The 21,565-nt window shown below is 44.3% G+C and overlaps 2 protein-coding genes across 3 annotated transcripts in view; one reads left to right on the top strand and one right to left on the bottom strand.

Moving 5' to 3' along the window:
• Window positions 1–7,446: 7,446 nt before the first annotated feature.
• Window positions 7,447–9,860, bottom strand: map1lc3c (microtubule-associated protein 1 light chain 3 gamma). Its single transcript, XM_018684818.1, has 4 exons — window positions 9,696–9,860; window positions 9,560–9,615; window positions 9,377–9,483; window positions 7,447–7,767 (listed from the first exon to the last, which is right to left on the bottom strand). Exons 1-4 carry the CDS (start codon window positions 9,754–9,756, stop codon window positions 7,605–7,607), a joined length of 387 nt encoding a protein of 128 aa, XP_018540334.1. The 5' UTR covers window positions 9,757–9,860; the 3' UTR covers window positions 7,447–7,604.
• Window positions 9,861–11,295: 1,435 nt separating this feature from the next.
• strn (striatin, calmodulin binding protein) overlaps window positions 11,296–21,565 on the top strand; it is a 42,319-nt gene continuing 32,049 nt past the window's right edge. The window contains exon 1 of one of the 2 annotated variants that reach the window (XM_018684825.2): window positions 11,296–11,711. In XM_018684825.2, coding sequence (XP_018540341.1) covers window positions 11,478–11,711 — 234 coding nt within the window. In that variant the 5' untranslated portion in view covers window positions 11,296–11,477. The remainder of the gene's footprint in view (window positions 11,712–21,565) is intronic. The other variant, XM_018684824.2, reaches the window with a different exon arrangement.

Raw genomic sequence — 21,565 nt, 5'->3', positions numbered from 1 at the left:
GTCTGAGGCAGAGGATCAGAGAAACAGCCTGATCTGCTGATCTCAGAGCTGTTTGCTGCAGCTCATTCAGACCCTGTCTCACCTCCTCTGTCCTCTAGGTGTCCTCGGTGAGTTTCCCTCCTCTGGGGAATCTCCTGATTACTCACCTGCTCCTCTCACCTGTTCCCCATCTGCCAATCATCATCTTCAGTATATAAAGACTGTCTGTTCCCTGTCGTTTACCTGAAACTTGTTTACCTGTTGTCACCTGTCTGCGCTCCCTCTGTTTGTTCTGTAGTTTCAGGTCCTGTTTACATACCAACAGTTTTTGCATAAAACCTTTGTTGAGCTTTGGAACACAAACTTGTGAAACCAGTTTGTGATCTGAAAACAAATCCCTCACTGTCACTGTGAACACTGACGACACTGCCTCACCTCACACATGATGATGTGTTGTCAGTCTGAAGGTCTTTTCACACTGGGGGTGTTCTTTTTCGTGCGATTAATTCGTACGTTGAACTATTTTTGTTCTGAGTACTTTCACACAGAATGAGAATATTATGTGGGGGAGAAGTGATGTAATTTTTTTCCATAGGGAGGAAAATTCCTCTGAGCTTTCTCCCCATGAATAAAGACATCGCAGTCACACAGACTGTCAGAGGCTCTGGGTCAGATGTGGTGCTAGCCTCAAACTAAAAATATCCTAAAAATATGTCTGAAACCAGCCAGCCTGACTCTGCTCTGAGAGTCTCAAGCAGCAGGAAAAGCACAGGCAATCCTTAGTGACGTATCACATCCTCCTCATGCTGAATACGAGTTGTTACCATCAGGATGCAGATATAAGACACCACCTGTACAGACGTCCTGTGCCCAGAGGACTGTTAAACAAATCCTGAAGACATGAGCCTGATCGCAGGTCATGTTGTTGTTGAACACTTTGTTGGGGGTCTGTTGATGTAATGTTATTGTTGTGGAGATGGTTTTTGTTCTTGTCAAGTTGCCACAGACACAAAGAAACTTTCTGAAAGAATAATAAACTAACTAATATAATCGCCACATGTACAACAACAGTGGACTATTTAGCTGCGTTTGTGCTGCAAAGTCATCAAGTTACATTGCCATCTACTGGCCTGGCACACTGCTGTGTCTTCAGTCCTTTTTGCAGATCAATGTACACGAAGATCATTTTCACAGCGTTGTCATGTGAACGCAGAACTTTTTTAAAAACGCAAAAAAGGAAAAACTTAAACGTTAGCAAAACATGTCGTGTAAACGGGATCAAGAGCTGTCAAACCAACAGGTGGCGATATAATCCTAAAAGAGCGCTCCCCTGTCATCCCGTTGTTCAACGTGAGTGAAAATACAAAAATGCTAGACAGGCTGTGTTCGTACAACCTGAACTGGGCCTTAGTTCAGTTGTGAGCTAGCTACACTGTTACTGTTGTAAAAGGTCAGAAGTTCAGTTAGTGAAGAGATTCAGGTGCATCACCACCTCCTTCTGATTTACATGCAGCTGGAAAAACAAAGACAGATGCAGTCAGAGTTATAATCTGTCCCACAGAGACACTGGTGTACAGTTTAATACAACTCGCTCATGAAGGAGGATTCTTCATCACAGGACTGCTGGACCAGTGTGTGTTCCTAATAAACTGACCCTGGTGTTTCAGATAGCATTGTAAACATCTCTGAGCTGTTTACCTCCTCTGTTGAAAACAGTGAGGATGAGGAGGTCGGCGGCTGCAGAGTGGAGAGGTTCAGTCATCTCATTTGTAAAGCAAACATGGCTGCAGTCAGAGGAGACTTCAAAGCTCAGCGTGACGTCTCTGATAAAGACATCAAACGGAGAAAGTCTCTCAGATGAAGCTTCCTCTCCTCTGTCTGAAAAATAAACTCGCCGTCGCAGCTGCTGATCAGCGTGACGTGTTAGTGAGCGACACGTGTTCTCCCTGTTCGGTCATGTATGTAGATATCAGGCTGTTTGTTTGTGTTGGGCTCACGGGGACGGATTAGTCAAGCCTCTCACAATGCCTGATGGGATTATGGAGGGTGGGGGTGCTTTGTTGTTTGCTGAGGAGACAGAGTCGCTCAGGCCTGAGGAGGAGGAAGGAGCAGTGACACGATGCCTCCTCCTCCTCCTCATCTGAACAACCACGGCTCAGGAAACGTCCAGTGTCAACCAGGTAACATCAGTATTCAGGATGCAGAAGTTAGCCGACTGGGGTCCAACAGCTTCCACACTCCTGGTTTGAGAGTTAAGGTTTGGTTTTGAGGGTGACAGTCAGTTGAGATGGTTAAATTTAGGCTAAGGCATCATGGCGATGAGCTGTCGCCATGTGGACAATGATGTGTGAATAGTATCTGTGTGTGGACGTATTCGTGATTTGCACATAGGCAAATGTAAAAATATTCTAACTTTACCTTCAGACAAACCAGTTTGTTTGTTTGTCTACTCTGAAAGTTTATTTTCCAAAAGTTCTTATGTTCCTAACTCGACATTTTCCCTTTCATGTCATTTTGCGCAGAATCTGATCTGTGATGACAAACCTCCTGCTGCTCCTACGATCCTGCTCAACACCTGCTGCTATACCTGGAAATTACTAGTCTAACTTCTAGTCTTATTGCTACTATTATTATTATTATTATTAACTTTTCTCTCTCCACTGTCACCTAGTGCTGCTCATGATGGGAACTGTTGGGTCTCTTTCTGTAAATGTAATAATATACAGAGTCAGTGCCACAGTAAAATGAGATCCTGAGATCAGACTCTGCTCATGGCACGAAAACATCACAAAAACTGTGGCTAAACATCTCTAAACTGAACACACAGAAAAAACAGATCAGGACCAGTTCTGTTCTGGACTTGGTTAATGTGGATTTGGCTCTGGGTGAGAGCTGCAGCAGCTCTGTGAGGTTGGACTGCAGAGAGGTTTCTGACCAGCAGTGGGGTCCCTGTTTCATCTGTGAAGTTTTCTGGAGATCTCGTAAAGGTCGCTCGAGATTTTTCAACCTTCAGATTTTGTTCCCTCCATGTCCCCTCCAGGGCTCCATAGTTTTTTATGTTGTTCAGCCAAACACACCAAACAAACAACCTCCGAGAATCACCTCTGAAGTGACTCCAGTGTTTCTAGCTGCTGAGTTATTTCAGTCTGAACCACAGTGTTGGACTGACGCTGCTGTGGCTGAGAAACAAACTGTAAATACCAGAGGAACCACTTGTCTGTGTTTGTTGGGGTTTTTTGCCCTGAGTCCGGTCTGTCAGGCAGCTGTGACGAAGCAGGTGATGAAACATGAGTGTTGGATGACAGAGGTTTGGACGATGCTCAGCAAACATCACTTCCACTTTCTCTATGACACAGAAGCTTTCTGTTTCACTTCAGTCACTTGATGCTGTCGTTGAACTCGGATCATAAGAAGGAAGGAGGAGGAGGAGGGGTTAAAAACAGAGAGAATGAATGAGCGAGCGAGCATGTCAGAGAGAGAGCGAGAGAGAGAATCATGGAGGTCAGGTTGGTCAGCTCCATGTAAACAGGAAACAGACGATAAAACAGAACAACACACTGATGATGATGATGATGATGATGAAGGCAGGACTGGTTTCTGTTTGTTCTGACCTGAGAATAATGATTTTTCCCACTATTTTCTGGTGTTTTTAAACTAAACAATCAGTTATTGATGAAATCACCTGTCAGGTGTATCGATGGTGAAAATGACCTCTTCTCTTCGTGTTAATGAAATATAAACCAGAGACTATAACTGAATTAAAGTCTTTTTTATTTAACTGACGGATCAGAAATCTTCTTCTTCACTCGTCTCTCTCAGACAGAGAGGATGCTGGGACTGCAGTCTGCTGCCTGGAGACACAGCGCCCCCTGCAGAGTCAACCAGGAAGTGCAGAAAATGAATTAAAATGACTAAAAAGAACTGAACTGCTGTTGGTTGGTCAAAGAAATCCACTGATTATTATGTCGAACCTTTATCTTCTATTTCTCCAGGAACATTTAGGATTGTATGATAAATACTGTGCATGATGATGAAATGAAAATGATAATGCAGCAAATGTATTTTTCAGGACATATAAAAACATGAATGTGTGTTGTTGTTTGTCCCTCAGTGAACGTGTTACTGAGCAGTGATGTTTTATTTTTCCCTGTTGTGTTTTATTATCAGCTCCATAAAGTCTCTCTGTCCTCCCCCGTAATGGTTCTGGATTACGTGAAATAAGACCAGAGTCTGATCTGAGTCCTGAATCAGCTTCAGTTCAGCTGTCAGATGTGTCGTCACTGTGAAATATGTTCATTAACAGCATTAATACAGAACATCCAGCTGCTGTGACAGTTCCTTTAAAAACTCTTCTTGGTGGTTTTTATTTAAAGCTCGTCTGAGTTTTCTGGGAACAGAAAGTCTGAGATGCTCGGGATCAGCTGCATCGTCTGCGCTCAGCTCCAACAGTAAGAGTAAGGTTTATTAACAGAAAACTTTTCAAGACACATTTTCATGAGAAGTTTTAAAAGGACCTACCCACCTAAAAGCACAAAGGCAGAATGCAGCAGAGGTCGGATGAGTCCAGGTTCAGTCCTGGATGATGGTTGTTGATGAGTTTTCAAACTCCTGTCATTGTGTTTTATCTTCACACCTGCACCAGTGGTTTGAATCTGCAGCTTTCTGACGTCTGCTGACGGACAGACGGACAGGACAGAAAATAAAGGAGGAGAAAACTGAAGCCACATGAGGACAGAGTGGTGGTGGAGGTCGGGTCATGAATATTTAAAGCTGGTTCCCGTGGGGCTGTGAAGGGAACACATGAACTTTTAATGAGCGCGCAGGTTAAATGGGACATTTTATGTCTGTAAATGGCTCATCAAGTGTGGCTCAAATGTTGGGTGAATATCAATAAGGACAGAGTCACTCCTCCGTCCTGCAGACCTCCTGAGACTGCACTCATCTCCACTCTAACCTGGATTCCACTCTCTAATCTACTCTGAGTCCACTTTAGAGATGAAACCTTAAAGGTGCAGTACGTCACTTTTCTGCATTAAAACAGACTTCTGTCATATGTTGTTGAGTTGTGTTTTTTTAATTAGTCCACGTTTCCAGTCATTTTCAAACCTGAGAAGCTAATGTTAGGCTATAAACCAACTCCACCACGGTCACATGACGTCAACGTCTCCACCACTAAGCTTCCAACTGGTCATTTCATTTAGCTCTGAGCTCTTCTCCAAAAGCCTTTCTTCTTAGAAAGTTAGTGAGAGTTTGAAAGAGCGTGAGTAGAAACACAACGAGGCTGTAAAGGTGGACTGGTGAGTAGATGGGTTTTCATGTTAACGTCCCCGACAACCTCTGTAGTCTCATTTAGACACTCGTTAGCAACCGCCTTTTTTAAGACACGTAAAAGCTTCAAACATCAGGAGTGGGGGATTTACTGACCCATTTTATGTCGGAGAATAAAACCTGAAAATGTCTTGAGCTTGTGTTAAAACCACAGACCTTATTTCAGACATTTAACCAGAAACACACTGACTCTGGGACGAGGGAACAGGAAGTGCTAACATGCTAACATGCTAACATGCAGCAGCTGAGGTTGTGATGAGATGAATTTGAGAACAGATTCCTGCTGTGGAGACTTCACTGACTTTGGGAAACTAAAGAATTAAAGTGGTAGAATGTAGAAGTTTATTCTGCCTGTTAATTGATGAGTAAGACAAAAGCCATTTCCCCAACGAGAGCGAACATCCAGACAGGCGTAATGAGTCTGTGTGAACCATTACAGCTGCACAACAACAACAGGCTTCATTAACTGCAGCGATTGGCTTTGCAGAGGCCTGCGGTCACCGGCTGATCGCTGCAGGACATTAAACACAACCTCTGACTCCATTAAACTAAGTTTGTCTCAGAAACTAAACCTCTGACTCACATCAGCTGCTCTACTGTAGCAGCCTTTAATGCTGAGGAAGGTGAAACGTTGCATGGATCTAAATGTGTGGATCTGTTCACTGCAGCACCTTACCTTACAGAGCAAACACCTGTGACGAGTGCGTTCAGTGTGAGCTTCACTGTGGTTTGAAGACTAAACCAACAAACGACCCTCTAAACGTGTTGTGTTGTGTTCACTGGTGTGTACAGAGCTGCTGGAGAGAATTTCTCCTCTGGGACAACGAGGTCAAAGTGAAGCAGCGCTGTGACAGGAATTAATCTCCCTCCTTGAAACATCACAGAAAGTTTTTCTGTGGTTGAGGTGAAGATGTTGGTGCATCAGTAAAAGCAGGTTCAGCTGTTTTTATATAGGAGCGTGATGAGTCTCTGAGCTGCTGCAGATCCAGTGGACCTAATCAGTTTTGTTAATTCCATTAGAGTTAATGGAGTGTGAACTATCATCCGAACTCGTGTACGACGACGACAATGAGACAAAAGCACTGCTCCTCTAATGACGTCTGTAATGAAATCCAGTAAAACAAGGAGGTAAAGACGAGATCACTGCAGGAGAACAGATAAAACTCTGTAAAGTCAGAGGGAGAGAGCGCCACCTGCTGGGTACAAACACAGACTGTATCTTCACTGATGATGATAAATGAAAGGATGACCTCTGGTCGTTTAAACGTCTGCTGTGTTAGACTCGTTTGTTCTGCTGAACATAAAACCATGTCAGTCTTTTATTCACTCTGACGTAATGTTTGCATGTTATCTCCTCTACTTTAGTTTATTATTATCATTTATTGATTTACTGTTTGTTTGTTTCGATGTGAAAGCTGCTGTAGCTGCTGTTTAGACTCGTGATGACGGAGAGCAGGAACAGCCGGACAGAAACCTGGTCTACCAGGTGATGAACCGGTCTACCTGCTGAGTCTGGATACAAACACTCATTCATGAGCCAACGACTCTGAGAAGCAGCTTCAGTGGATTCTCCTGGTGAGATTAAAGGTTAATATCAACTCAAAGACCTGGAGGTAGCCTCAGTGTGGTGGATCATTCCTGCCATCTAGTGGACTGAAGGCGAAAACACAGAGCACCTGAAGAACTGTGAAACTCCTGGTTCTCTGTTAAAGGTTGGTCAGAACATTCAGGACTTCAGCCACAAATGATTCAAAAAAATCTTAAATCACTGTGATGGTTCAATGTAACAGTGTTACAGCTACAGCACTTCCTGCTCCAGGAGGAGAGGATCATGGGTAATATACACTGTTCAGGCTGCGTTTCAGATCAGCTGGTTTTAGGTGATGATACCTGATCAGTTCTAACACATATGTTCAGTGAACGCAGCATAAAGCTGCTCCTGTTGACTGAAGCCAGTCAAATCTAAATTAAACATCTGTGACCAAACAAAACCTGAAATCTGTGTTAACGTCACATGATCGAGGTGGAAAAGTTGCTCAGTCGACCGTTTAAATAAATACATCAGCTACATTTGTGTTTAAACATCTTTAACAGCTGTTTGTCTCTTTATTATTTCTCTGAAAACAACTTCACTCCTCACAGATTTGACAGAAGGTTTATTTGATCCACACACTTTAATTAAAATCCATCAACATGTACAACAAATATTACAATATATACAACATATTTTTCTATGTACAGCAGAGCGGCAGCCTTTGACTTCAGGTAAAACCTAAAAGAGTGAGCGGAGGTGTTGGTCAGCGTCCGAACATCTCCTGCGAGGCGTAAGTCATGTAGAGGAAGCCGTCCTCGTCCTGGTGGTCTTTGTAAACCTGAGCCATGGTCAGGGACATGCTGGCCAGGCCGCTGTTGTTGATGAGCAGGTAGAAAGCCTGAGTGGGCAGCAGAGCCATCCGGTTCCTGAGGGAGAGGACAGACGTTAACGAGACGTCCAGCAGGACGTTGGAGAAAACCTCAACAACTACACGTCAGCATGAAGAATAAAATCTGATTCTGTAGCGTGTCTGATGAAACGTCGTCCCACAATGCACTGCAGGAAGAAAACAAGGTCCTGTTCACAGCTTTAAAAACAGGAAGTGTTTAGAAAAACATTATAAAAACTTCTTCACTTGAGATTTTGTCAACAACTGGTCGAAAATAAATTGAACTCCTGCTCCGACTCCAGATACTCACCTTTAAGAAAGTCTGACTTCTCAAACAGTTAAACACAAACAGCTGCACAAAGTTCTACAGAGGTTCTACTGCAGTTCTCAGAAACACAAACTCAGCTAATGAGACTTAAACTGTAAAGTTCACCAGAAGCAGATCAACAGTAGAAACCAGTGGATCAGAGAAGCCGACACGTCCAACAGATGATTCAGCTCCAGCTCTGATCCAGGTCACATTTAAATCACCACAGACACCAACATGGATTCACTGGAGGTTTGTTCATTAAAAAAAAAAAACAACTGCTCCTAAACCACATCATGTTCTTCATTCAGACTCAAACAGCCACTTTCTGCTGTGTAACCGTGACCGAGAGGAAAAACATACAAAGAGGAAACAGCTGGAAAGATTCAAACCCAGAGAGCAGCAGGAGTAAACCTCCACTGTCAGAGCCAAAGATCTGAAACTGATCCAGATGGAGGCTGAGATCAGTTTCACGGTCACTCAGACAAAAAGACTGAAGACTGGTTTAAACTGAGCGGAGTGTCTTTACTCTGATCTTCAGTCGTCACGTCTCTGCTGAAGAACAGACTGAATAAAAACTGAGTGGAGATTCAGTTTGTTGGTGTCTTCAGAGACAGATCGTCTCAGCCTTTCCAAACAGAAACCTGATGGATCTGCTGCAGATAAGAGGAAAATAACTAAGTCAATTTAAAGACGTGACCTTTAACCCTGAGCATCTTTATTCACAGTGACATGAACCCCAGGTTTAAACACCGTTTCATTTCTCACTGGTTTCCTCTTTAAGTCCGTGTCGAGATAAATTTGCATCACTTCATCAGAGCAGGAGTCAGATGTTTGACTCGTCTGATCACAGGGACACGCAGGACGTTGTGTAAGAGTTTGCAGCGTGTGGACGGACAAACAGATGCTGTGTGAGTTTCTGCTGAGTAATCATGACGAACCAGAGGCAGCTCAGAAATGTGACAGGGAAGCAAAGACAGAGGAGGCTGGTGTTTGTCCAGGACATAGACCGATCCCACAGCTGACAGCTCATGTGACAGACATCTTTCTGTGCTCTGTGTAAACCAGGGGAGCTGATCATTAATACAACAATCAATCAGATAAAGCCAGGTCACTTTTCCCTCTTTAAACTATTGATCAGGAGCTGAAACTGATCAGATCTGCTGCTCTTCTTCTCTGAAGAATCATTACATGTATCTGAGGTTTAAACTGTTAACTGCTGTGGTCTTCTCTGGACTGAGATTAGACGGCACCACTCCAGTAAATAGTCCGATCCAGAATGTCTCCAGCATCATTTCCATTTGAAAACACAAAGTGAGAGAAACTTTGTTCGTTTTACCTGATGATGGTGACGAACTGAGTCATGGTGAGTTCATGCGGCACCAGGAACTTGGTTTTATCCAGAGGAGGGAGGTACTTCTCCCGCTCATAGCGCTCAATGATCACCTGTCCACAGGTGAGAGCGCCAGTTAAAACCATCACAGTAACAAGCTGAAGCGATTCGATATGAGCGCAGACTCACCGGGATCTTGTTGGGGAACTTGGACCTGATTCCTGCCACTTCCTGTTTCCTGGTAGCTGCGGAGAGAAAGACAAACTCCGTCAGGATTAAAGAGTGTGGAGGTTCCTCTGCGGTGTTTCTGCGGTGTGTTTGTTACCGAAGCTCTTCCTCTGTTTGAAGGGTCTGCTCTGCAGCGGGGTTTTATCAAACGGAGGCATGATGGTGTGTGTGTGTGTGAGTGAGTGTGTGATGGAGGCAGCAGCAGCAGCAGAGACCAGGTCCGGATCAACATGTGGTCTGAGCCGAGCTGGAGTTAAATAGAGAGGAGGGGGCGGCTGCGGCGCATCAGCTGATTAGCACATGGCCGCAGTCACAGCGCGAATCATCCGCGGCTCTAATCAGGTTAGGGGGGGCGGGGGGGGTCAAGACCAGACCAGAGCAAAAAAAACACTGAGAATAAAAACACAATAAAGTCCAAAGACTTGTTTCCATTGTGGACCTGATAAAAACACAGACTGTCTCTGACATATGACATAATATAGAAATAAACAGAGACAGAGACATGTCAGTTATCACAGCTTCGGGAACAGGTGTGTTTTTACTCTCTGTGGTAAAGTCACTGTACAGAAGTTTAGTCTTCCTGGTTTGTCGCCCCCTGGTGGCCACTCACAGAAGTTCACTTCCACCTGGAAACTGTGAGAACTTTACTTCTGGTTTCATAAACATGATTCAGTGATGGATCAGTTTTTAATCTAAATCAGAGTAAAGACTCGTCTTCTATTGTTTTCTGTTTCAGCTGAACTCGCGTCAGAAGCTGTTCGACCCATTTTCTACATGAATAACATTTACACATTGAAGTGAGTTGTGAGTCAGTCATAGTGAATGTGGTGCAGTGTTGTTTGTTTGTTTGTAAACTGATGTAAACACATAAACAACATCCAGCAGCTCAGTCAGTCATTGAATCTGGACTGAGACACCTGAACCCTTCAGTCTGATTCATACCTTTTTCTGACGCTTCTTGTCTCTGATTGGATCATTTTCCTGACGATCACCCGGTCAGCCAATGAGGTGAGAGCTGTTACCTTAGTGGGCGGGGCGGAGTGAGGTTGATGTCATCTTACAGGTTTGTCAAGTTATTTCATGGTTTGTGTAGTAGCACCGGAAATTTGATGGCTAAGCCTTCAAAATAAGAGACCTTCAGTTAAGAGAATTTGGTCCTAATTTGTTTAAAACTGACACGTTTTAATGCTGGAATGATTTTTTAATTAATCAAACATTAAATACGTTTCTAATGATGCGGGTAATTGGTCATTAATGAGTTTACTTTATTGGAATTTGCTTCTTCTTTCTGATTCTCATCAGTGCAAACTGACAATCTTTAGTTTTTCTGTCCTCTTGACAAACTTAGTCTGCTGAGGAAGACTGTGAGATTAAAGCTGGTAAGTTGACCTTGAGTCAAGTTTTTAAACATTCGTTCAAAGTTAAAGACAAATGCTCTCTGCAGTGTGTGATAGTCCATGGTCGTTTCACTGTAAAATGATAAAACACTGTATTATTAATATTTGTAATAAATAGACGGATGAATAGAAGTGTGTGTACATGTGTTCATGAGTGTGTATATGTGTAATAATTACATTTAATTACAACATATTAGTTTTGATTCACAACATTTTCCCCAAACATTCTTTATTTATTTCTACTCTTAGTTTTATCATAGAGTGCCTTTGCGTTTTATTTTGAAAGTCCGGAGCGGAAGTCCGGCCGTGTAATGGTTCCGTCAGCTCGACGGTTGCCTCGTCGTTTGACAGCTGGTTCAGACAGGAGTTGTGTTGCCCAGCGGAGCGGACTGTTGATGGACTACACTTCCCTCCGGAGGATATTTTACCGAAGCGGCTGAGAGCACCGGACCGAACCCGAACCACGTCGCTCCGGTCCGGCCATGGACGAGCAGGCGGGCCCCGGTGTCTTCTTCAACAACAGCAACAACAACTCGGGTCTTCCCGGCGGCGGCGGCGGTGGGAATATTAAAGCTCCGCAGCCCGGCGACGTCGGCGGCGGAGAGGCGGCCAGGGCTCAGTACAGCATCCCGGGGATTTTACACTTTCTCCAGCATGAGTGGGCCCGGTTCGAGGTGGAGAGGGCGCAGTGGGAGGTGGAGCGGGCCGAGCTGCAGGTAAGCCCGGAGGTTTCCATTGTCGGACGTTGTTTTTGTTTGCTAGCTACGCTCGGTCTTGAGCGCGGAGGACGTTGAACCAAACCGCGTTAAAGAATGTCATAATTTGTGGTGTCGTCGCTGATTGCCGAATATATATTCACGGTAAAGTAACAAATATAACTTGTTTTGAGTGAGACAGATTCAGTGTTTAATTCGGCGCTGGTGTGATCCCAGTGAACAGCACACAGTTTAAGAATATTTCTGTTTTTAAGGATGCTTCGCGCTGTTTGCTGCTGCCCTGCGGGGTATGTTGGTGTGTACGCGGAATGACGCACGTTCACGCTGTAATGTACAGTTTTGCTGTTATACAGGCTTATTGGGTGATTATTACAATGCCGGATTAAAGGACAGGTCATTCTACATCCATTAAAGGTGTTGAATATTGTTCCTGTGGTTCTTCTGCCAATGCCAGGTGAGAGAACCTAGAATCGATGACTGTTCAAATGGATGTTTCGCGTAATGTTGTCCTCAGAATGTATCTGCGCTGCTTGCTAACCAGGTTAGCTGTGATTGACATTTCATTTGGTTCCAGTTGATATTTTGTGGAGTGTGATATAAATGTGGTGTTGGTGTATTTGTAATGAGTCTACCTGTCCTCGTGTTATTTTACCTGTGCAGCGCAAAAAACATCTAGTTCCATTATCGGACCGTTTGCAGCTAACGCGTTCAGTCCCTCAGTCAGTGTCTGATTTTATTTTGGTGTGTTTTGTTTCCAGCATCATTTCAGCTCCATTTAATCCCTGACAGGACCCGGTACTGGACCTTGTTTAGCTCAGGACTCCCCTCATGATCGGACTGGCCGTCCCGCTGCAACGCGTCCGATAATGGACGCAGAGACGGTGCATTTCCATGTAGTGCGTGATCTGGTTGAGTCACGAAACGTCGGTGCTGGTGTATCCGCTGTGATTGAGCTGAGGCCGGTCTGCTGACGGTGTCCGGTGGTTTCCTCTCAGTTTGGACCCTCAGAGCCTCTGTAGGACGCTCAGTCCGGGTCAGGCCTGACAGGTCATCCAGACACATGGTTTATGAAAGAGGCCTGGTGACATGTGTAAGGCTGAAACTCAGTTAGTACAGCATGTGGTTCGAAAGTTCTGTGTTAAAGACATTCAGTGATTTTTAAAGTGAAAAATGTGAGTCTCGTATCTCACCAGGAAACACCTCTACTCGTGTGATTTATAGGTTTTTGGACACCAAAGACAAGACTGTGTCAAACCACATTCTCACAAAGTGACTGCAGATACATCTACTGCAGGAGTCCTCGTTCGTCTTGTTTCTTAAGGACAGAAACGCCTCCTGATGGGACTGATGACGGAGAAGAATCTGAACATCTAAAGTGCCTGAAACCTTTGTAAAGTTTTAAAACACACCCTTTTCACTTTATCCTAAAATATTCCAACATCTTCTGGACGAATCGGCACAAAATCTGGTTCAGACATTCTTGCTCTCCTCAGGATGAACCGATCATTTGACTTTTCCTCAGGTCACCTTCCTCTGAATTAAATCCAAAATATCTGTGACGAACCAGCGTTTGACCAGGACAGAGCTGAAAAACCCTTTTCAAAGCTGGAAAATAATAACGACATGAACAGTGGAGTTTATTTTCGACCAGTTTGTCCGTTAATATTCAAGAAATCACCTGATACGCATCGTCACATCCCACAGGCCTGTGTTTAACTTACACTCATGACATTCCTGTCTCAGCTGTTCTCTGGCTTCTTTTCTTCCTTATATTTTCACACCGCAGATCTACGACTCGCCAGATATTCATCACGTAATCCGTCAGTCCTCGGAGTCGATGCTGTGCAGGCTGAGGCAGATTTTACTGGCTGTGACGCTCGGTGAACCTGTGAGATGGCTGTTATCTCACAGTGTGTAGGAGTCTTTATCTTCTCTGATGACCAGCTGTAGTGTCCAAGCTCAGTGTTACATTACATAAGTCAGAGTCATCAGCTGACCTGTGGAGGGAATCACTTCCTGTCGACTGGTTTCTCTGTGTCCTCAGGCTGGTCCAGGGGGTTTTGCTCCACAGGGCAGAGACTATGTCAAACCACGGCTCTGCAGCACCGTTTGATTTCTAATTTTCCTTCTCATTGAGCCGATCAAAGCCGGGGACGGAGTCGACCGACAATCTCAGCTGTAAATCCATTCGTTCTGCTGCCGCGTGGCTGCGAACGCCCGAGAGCGTCACTTCCTCTGCGGGGGGAAAGGAAGAGGAAGCAGAGGAAGCTGGCACACGAGATGGGAGAGAGATTACTCAGACTTTATTATCTGAAGACAAAGAAGTCGTCGTCTGTGTGGGAGGAGGGACGGTCTCTGACTGTTTCTGGGACGTCACGACTGATCAGATCCAGTCCGTGCAGGACCAGGAGGTAAAATCAGGATCCAGTTACTGACAGTTAAGACTCAGTTAACATCAGTCCGGCAGCACCGTGGATCAGGTGAAGATCTAAACTAAACAGATCGTCGTGTGTTTCAGATTTAAACTAGAACAAATCGTAGATCAGAGACTGAGCAACACAACTCACCTGTTCAACCACCTGAGGAAGCAGACTGCAGCAGGACGAACACTGGCAGAGCTTGTGAAATATTGCGATTTGATTTGCGATATAGTATTCTGTCTCTTAACATAGCAAGTTGTTGACCCCAGGCGGCCATTTTCCTCATCACCAGCTTCCCTCCAGGTGTTTTTTGTTGGTGGGCGTTTACCTGATGAACCTCTGGGTCAGAGTCAGGAGCTGGAAACACAGTCACAGTTTTGTCATTCAGACCTAATATTCACTTTGATTCATTAAGACGAGCAAAACGAGCAGAAAATTCTTCCGTTTAAAAACCTGGAACTTTTCAGTTTTGCTTGAAAAATAACTCAAACGATTAATTTAAGAGTCACTGATTAATTTTCTGTCAATCAACTGATCAGTTTGTCGACCAATCCTGTCACTCTCCATGATTTTATTAAACTTTATTAAAGCAAAATGTTCATATGCTCTGGATGTCACGGTCACCACCTCTCAGAGCACAGGGGAACTCTGGGTAAATCTCTGTGTAACCACCTTTATGGGCATTACCATCGCTCAGTTACACCCTGAAATAAAAAAACAGTTTTTGGCCCCGGGAGGTGGAGGGTGGAGGAGGGAGGAGGGAGGAGGTGAGGAGGGAGGAGGTGAGGGCTGCTGGGACGTGACATTGAGGTGAAGTCATGCGTGAGCTTTGTGAGGGTTTCGCTCTCGTCGCTGCAGCTCAGGAGGATGTTTGCCGCTCGGCTTCCTTCCTCTCCGGCCTCGGCTATAAATACATGAGCGAGAGGACGACGACGTGAGGAGAGATGGAGTCCTGGGATCAGCTGACGGAGGCGGGAAGAGTTCAGTTAAAACACTAACCACACATTCAGCTGAGTCAATCAGCATTAATAATCACTCAGTAATAACTAATAACCACGTACAGATCAGTTGAATGGACGGTAACAGTGATGCAGAGCTCTGCTTCACCTCCTGCTGATTGAACACTGGAAGCAAAATATAATTAAAACCTAAAATGAAAACTACAGCAGCTTTCACTCAGTTTATTGGACGCAGACCTCCGACCATGTGATCATCAGTTTGTCTTTGGGGACAAACAAACACACAAACTCACCTCAGACAACAAGAACTCATCTTATTAACACTTTTTTTAGCAGCTACAACTTTAAGAAAATGGTATCTGGTCTTGGCTGCACAGGTGGAGTAGTTTGATGATGTGATGCAGAAGCATGTGGTTATTCTGAACAACACCCGGAGGCGGGACAAATTGAATCGTGGGCGGTTCTGAATCGATTCAAAAATGGACCTGGTCCAAAGCCACACTGTCTGCATGTGGTGACAAACTAAACTAAAATATTTTGGAAACATGACAAACATGAGGAAACGAACGTAAGTTCTCACCTGGAGGAGGAAGAAAACCACCGACCAGAGGATCATCGAGGAAGCCACGTCAAAACTTCAACGCAACTCAGACTCAAAGGACGAAGTGAATTACAAACTCTGTCGCAGCTTTTATCGTCAACGATTAGCGTTTGTATTCAGTCACAGAGAACCAGAGCTTGCACACAGCAATCAGTTATCAGAGTACCAAGTAGTCAGACAGTTAGAAAACTGAACTGTAATCGAATCTAATCGTGAGGTGTTTGTCTACGTCTGCCTACGTCTCGACTTCTGCACACGATCGACAAGATTCAGTGGTAAAATTCAGCAGCTCACGTCTTCACGACGCTGTAAGAAGAGTCACCCTCTGATGATGCCACCATGTCCTCGGGTCAAGCAGAGGCCAGTGTCCACGCTCTCTGCTGGAACAGAAAAACCACAGAAGCTATTATGTTCAAACTTTACAGAGCTCATCTCCTCCTGCCTCAGACTATGAACTTATCACCAGGCCTTGTATATGTGCGATAAGAGAGAGGCAGCGGAGGACGACTTTTATAAATGAAAGATGTAAAAGATAATCGCTGCACTTTTACATCCAGTGCAGAGGAGCGTCAGAATAAAAGCAGTTCAGATAGTGAGGGCTGTGATGTTTGGAGGCCGTCCTCCGTCACTGCTGGAGCGTTGACTAATTCTCCTGCTTTTATCTTTCCGCTGCCTTGTTTTCGCAGCCTGTTTCCTTCACTAATTAAATGATGTTTCCCGCTCACAGACAGATGTGCTCTCTGTGTGTTCGTAACATTGTGTGCGGTGGATTTTCTGCCTGTGTGCGCAGACAGTTTGACACATTGCTCACATTCCTCCACACCTTGTTTGTGCAGCTCCTGCAGCCTCTGCACTGGGCGTCCTACAGGACACATATTGTTGGACCTGATTTAAATTCAGCTCCAACTTCACATCTGTTTCTGTTTTGTTTTCGTGCAGCATCTTCTGGACAGTTCAGGCGTCCAGAATCTAACGTACTGAAGAGAGACGTGGTGATACCTGACTGACAGAAGGAAGCGTCTGTCTTTAATGACACAGGATCACAACCTCCCTCTTCCTCCATGAAACAGAAAAATCTACAAACTAAGTCAACTGGCTTTGACTGTTTTAATAATCGATTTATTGTTTAAGTCACTTTTTTCCAGCTGCACAAATATATTGAATAAGTTGAGCTGCTCATTGTCATTGTGAATAAATCTTAATCTCTGTGGGTTTTGAGTGTTGGTTAGAAAAAAACAAACATTTCAAGACATTATTTTGGGTTCTGGGAAATTTGCAATATGTGTGATTGCTGCCAGCTGCTGCTAGCCTGAAAAGTTGAGTGGGTTTGAAGAAAGTTGAGCTGATCTCCCATAAGATACCATTAATTTATTCAAGTATTAAAACTGATATGAAATCGCCCTTTGGAGATATTTTCAGCAAGAGCTGAAATGTCCTGGAAAAGCTGCGCAATTTGATATTTGAGTTGTTTCTGTTGCTGAAAATATGCAGGTGCTGTAGCACGCCGACAAAAAGGAGGAAGAACAATAATAAAGAGAAGCAGAGGAGCTCAGTCGGTGGTTCCTATGAGCAGCTAACTCAAGATTTGTCTCTTCAGATTGAAAAATATTCAGATGTTTAGCAGCTTTTTATTTCTGTAAGTTGATTAACAGCAGCCTGTACAGCTGTGTCCACCACATCTGTCCTTGTCAGCATGTAGAGTGAAGTGAATGTCTGGCTCTGGTGCAGGAAAGGTGAGTACATCACCACGTTCTTCTTTTAAAAGCAGACTTCCATTTCTGGAAGTATTCAGCTGCGGTACTTTTAACTTGTTCAGCAAAGGGAAACTTTTTGGTGGCATCTGTGGCCCTATCTCTAACCTAAAAGTCCAAAAGTCCATTCACCGTATCCATTTCGTCATAAAGGCTGAAACATGCCTCTCCAGGGATCGAGTGGTTCATTCTGAGTCGTCTCTGACAGGTGTTGTAGCAGCATCAGATTTGGATCAATATGACGATTCGTTTTTGTTTTTCATGCAGATGTAAAGTGATAAAATCCTACCGCACCGTGGAGTGCCTCTGACGGTTTTAACTCGCCGTAGCACAGGTAGTTTTTGATTTAGCTGCGTGGGCTGCAGCTCTGAGCAGGTAGAACTCACCTGATGCTGGAGCTGAGAGTATCGCTCTGCCCTTCATCTCCACCACGTCTTTACTTCCATCACAGTCAGTTTTGTGACTTTTGTGAGGCGGCTAAAAGAAGTGTAAGGAGTTGTTGAATCAGGGTCTTCGATCAGGAATCAGGATCACCATCTTTTAGGCGGCAGTCCTACGGTCGCTGATTAAACTCTTCTCTGAGTAGGTCGGCAGAAAGTGACATGAAGATGATTTATCGTTTATCGTCAGTAAACAGGTTCAGATCTGTGTTACTGTGCAGAGACCTGACAGTCCTCTACATGAGAAGCAGCACTCCACTGCTTTATGTCTAAATAATGCAGCTGGAGGCTTCGACAGTGAATGAGGTTACATTTGAGGGAGAGAAAACTCTGCGCGTCTTATGTAACTGCTGAACATGACGATCCGCTGCCTTCAGCCCCGACGAGCTGCGAGAACAACACTTCCTCCTCCTCTTTGTACCACAACAACAACAACAACAAGGCCCGGCCCGGGTTTCTGTAACTCACTCTCCTCTCCTTCTTTAAGTCTCTTTCTTTCTCTTCTTTTTCCCCGTCTGTCTGCGTGAAGCTGCCGTATAAGGAATGGCATGCACACCTGCTTGTTTTTCAGACGGGCGTCCGCTGTGGAGGCGAATGCCACGCCGAGCCACGCCCCAGCGCTGTAACCAGGCTTTGTTTAACCAGGCTTTTAGCCAAGATTTCCCCTGACATGAACACACTCTTCCCTCAGCCTGACGTGAACTGGGACTGTGTGCAGCCAACACAGGACGAGTTACACAGGACTCAGACCGATGCTGGAGCCGATACTGACACATGGAAGTTAAAATAACAGGATTAAAATAGGTCGAGTAGCAGGAGCTCACATGTCACCACTTACCTGATGCCTGGAGGAAATAAGAAAGGTTTTTAGGGCATAAGAAACAAAAAGAAAAGTTTCTAGAGATCTGGTGAGACCTGATATCCTTTAGAAGAAATCTTTCAGTTGTTCAGGAGTACTGTAAATAAAGAATTCAAGCAAGAACCTCTAATAAAGAAAAACCTGATGGAGAAAGGACTGATCTTTGTGACGTCCTCTCGTGGTGCGTTCAGGTGTTCTGAAACTTTCCCTCCAGGAAATCAAGGAAATCAGTGTAAATGTTCCTCGGAAATTAAATCTTGACTCAAGGGCCACTCACTTGCCTTTTCTGGTGCTTTCAGCCACATCTCATGGTCCTCACAAGTGAAGACACAGAACGCCAATTACAAGATCAGTTTTTTCCTGATGGCTGATATTTATTCATGGAAATACTTAAAGAGTCATATGTTTCATCCTCTGTTTTATTAAAGTTGACGATAAAAATATTGTAAACATCTAATACTCTTTTAAAAACACGTCATGTAAGTGAACGCACCGTTGTGTTAAAGCGTCAGTCGTTCACGCTTCTTAAACGTGAAGATTCTACTGTTTTTTATCTGTGGGTTTGGACATTTAATGGAATAAAACTAGCTTCAGTCTTGCTGTTGCAGGACTTGAAACCTGTTCTGCTGCTGTAAGTGTCTCTGACGTCTCTTTACAAAGTGACATGTCTGGATGTGAATCACTTCCTGCCGCTGCGTGTATTTGCCGGCGGGTTCGTCTGGGAGGTCGTGGATCTGACTTGGCGTTTAGTGTCAGTGGGATATCGTTCAGCAGCGATGACCAGACTCTGATTCAGTCAGACCGATGACCTGGTTCCAGGCTGACGAAGTCGCGAGTGGAAGTCCTCGTTTGTTTTGTAGTGTTTTGACCTGAGGGCTGCATGAGTTTTTTATTAATCAGTTAATCATTGACTCTGTGCTCTTAAAGGGTAACTTGAACCTGGACCTTATTTTTCCATCGTTTTGAATCAAACCGATTGCTATATATCACCATACCAGACTCCATTGACAAAAACATGAATTTAACCAGGAGCTGCTGGAATACCACTGCCTCCATCTGTTAGTGTGTCTGTGTTACTGTGTGACTTTCAGTGGTGGAAGAAGTAATCAGATACTTTACTGAAGTAAAAGTACCACACAGTAACACAGACACACTAACAGATGGAGGCAGTGGCATTCCAGCAGCTCCTGGTTAAATCCCTGTTTTTGTCAATGGAGTCTGGTAGTGCTACAAAAGTGATGTTTCTTCAGTGACCTTTGACCTCCAGTGGGCCGACAGTGCTGACAGCTCTGAGTTGGAGGCAGAAGACTGTCAAGTAGTGGAGGCTGAGGATTACCAGGAAGTGTTGATACACACACACACATAAAGTACTGCATCAGTGTGCACAGAAAATTCCTGGGCACTGCTGCTCGCTCTGCACACACACACACACATCTGACACACTACACAATACACCCACACACACACTATCAGCAGTGAGTGTGAGGGCAGGAGTTAGGATTGGCAGGCTCTAACTCTGTCACACACAAACACACACAAACACACACACTCAGCGAGTTGAGTTTATAAGTGTCAAGCGTAGGTGGTATCTGGCCTGAGTGCAGACACACACACACACACACACACACAGTGAATTCCTCTGGTCTGATAGATGCAGTGTGTGTGTGTGTGTTAGTTATGGACTCCATTAAACCCAGTGAGCAGGAATCCCAGGCTGCCTCAGACTCAGTGGGTAATGTGCGTACACTGTGAGCGCTGAAATTAGATCCACTTAATGAGGGTGCTTATCAGAAGAGATAATGATGGTAATAATATTGGATAATAACAGTCATTCCACACAGAGCCAGGTTTTCTGTGGCGCAAAGCCTCCGAGTCAAGGAGAAAAGTTCGAACCCAGACTCCTCCTGAGTGAACTCACAGCTTAAAGTTTGTTTCTCTCAGTTTTGAATGATTGTAACTTTAACACCTGTGACGAGAAAGAGAAGAGGAGATGGCCTTTAAGTTTGATGCCAGCTGGTGCTAACGTTAGCAAGCTAACCTAGCTGATGTTAGCACAGGTAAAAGCAGGTCCCCCTGATATCAGCTCTGGGTTTTACAGGTGTTTCTTGCTCTGAGCCGCATCTTCACGTTTCAGTTGTCAGTCCTTTTCTGTGCTGCCCAGCTGAGGTGAATAAAGCTGGTGTTAGCGAGCTAGCTTCACCCATCTAACGAGAAAATACATAGCCATATTTATCTGTTTTTGCTGTCATATATCTCCATCTTTTTGATCAGTTCACCGTTATTTTCAATTTGTGCATAAAAGAAAAACCCTGAGGGATGATGCTGGAAATTCAAAAAAGAAAACCTCAAAACACACTTGGATGAGGTGGAGAAGTTGGTGCACTGAGCAAAATGTGACAAAGTTAAATGGAAATAGACTCAGTGAATAAACTTAAATACTAATGTATAGGAAGCACATTAACACACGCAACAATCATGTTTTCCAAACGGTTTTATTTCATCGTCTGACATGTGACTGCAGCTCTTTTAATGTCCTTATGTAGCTGTGTCCTCTGTGGTGGTTTAATGCAGCGACTGGAGAATCAGCGTCGTTAGCTGTTTATCAAAAAGCAAATCCTACTTTGATCTCTGCACAAGGTAGTTGTGTAGTTTGTCCAGTTCACCCCAGTGTTTCCTGTTGATTTATAATCACATTGCCTTCACCACTTAAACAAGCTAAGCATTAGAATATTCCCTCCACTTCTTGATTTGAAAAACAACATTCTTCAGCTGAAAATAATTTTTCATCACTGATTAATCTGCTGGTTTCTCTCTTTATAAATTG

Source organism: Lates calcarifer, linkage group LG5, assembly GCF_001640805.2.
Source record: "Lates calcarifer isolate ASB-BC8 linkage group LG5, TLL_Latcal_v3, whole genome shotgun sequence".
In the NCBI taxonomy this organism is placed as follows: Eukaryota; Metazoa; Chordata; class Actinopteri; family Centropomidae; genus Lates; species Lates calcarifer.
Note: the sequence above shows the minus strand (reverse complement) of the source record. Positions and strands in the feature narration are given on the sequence as shown.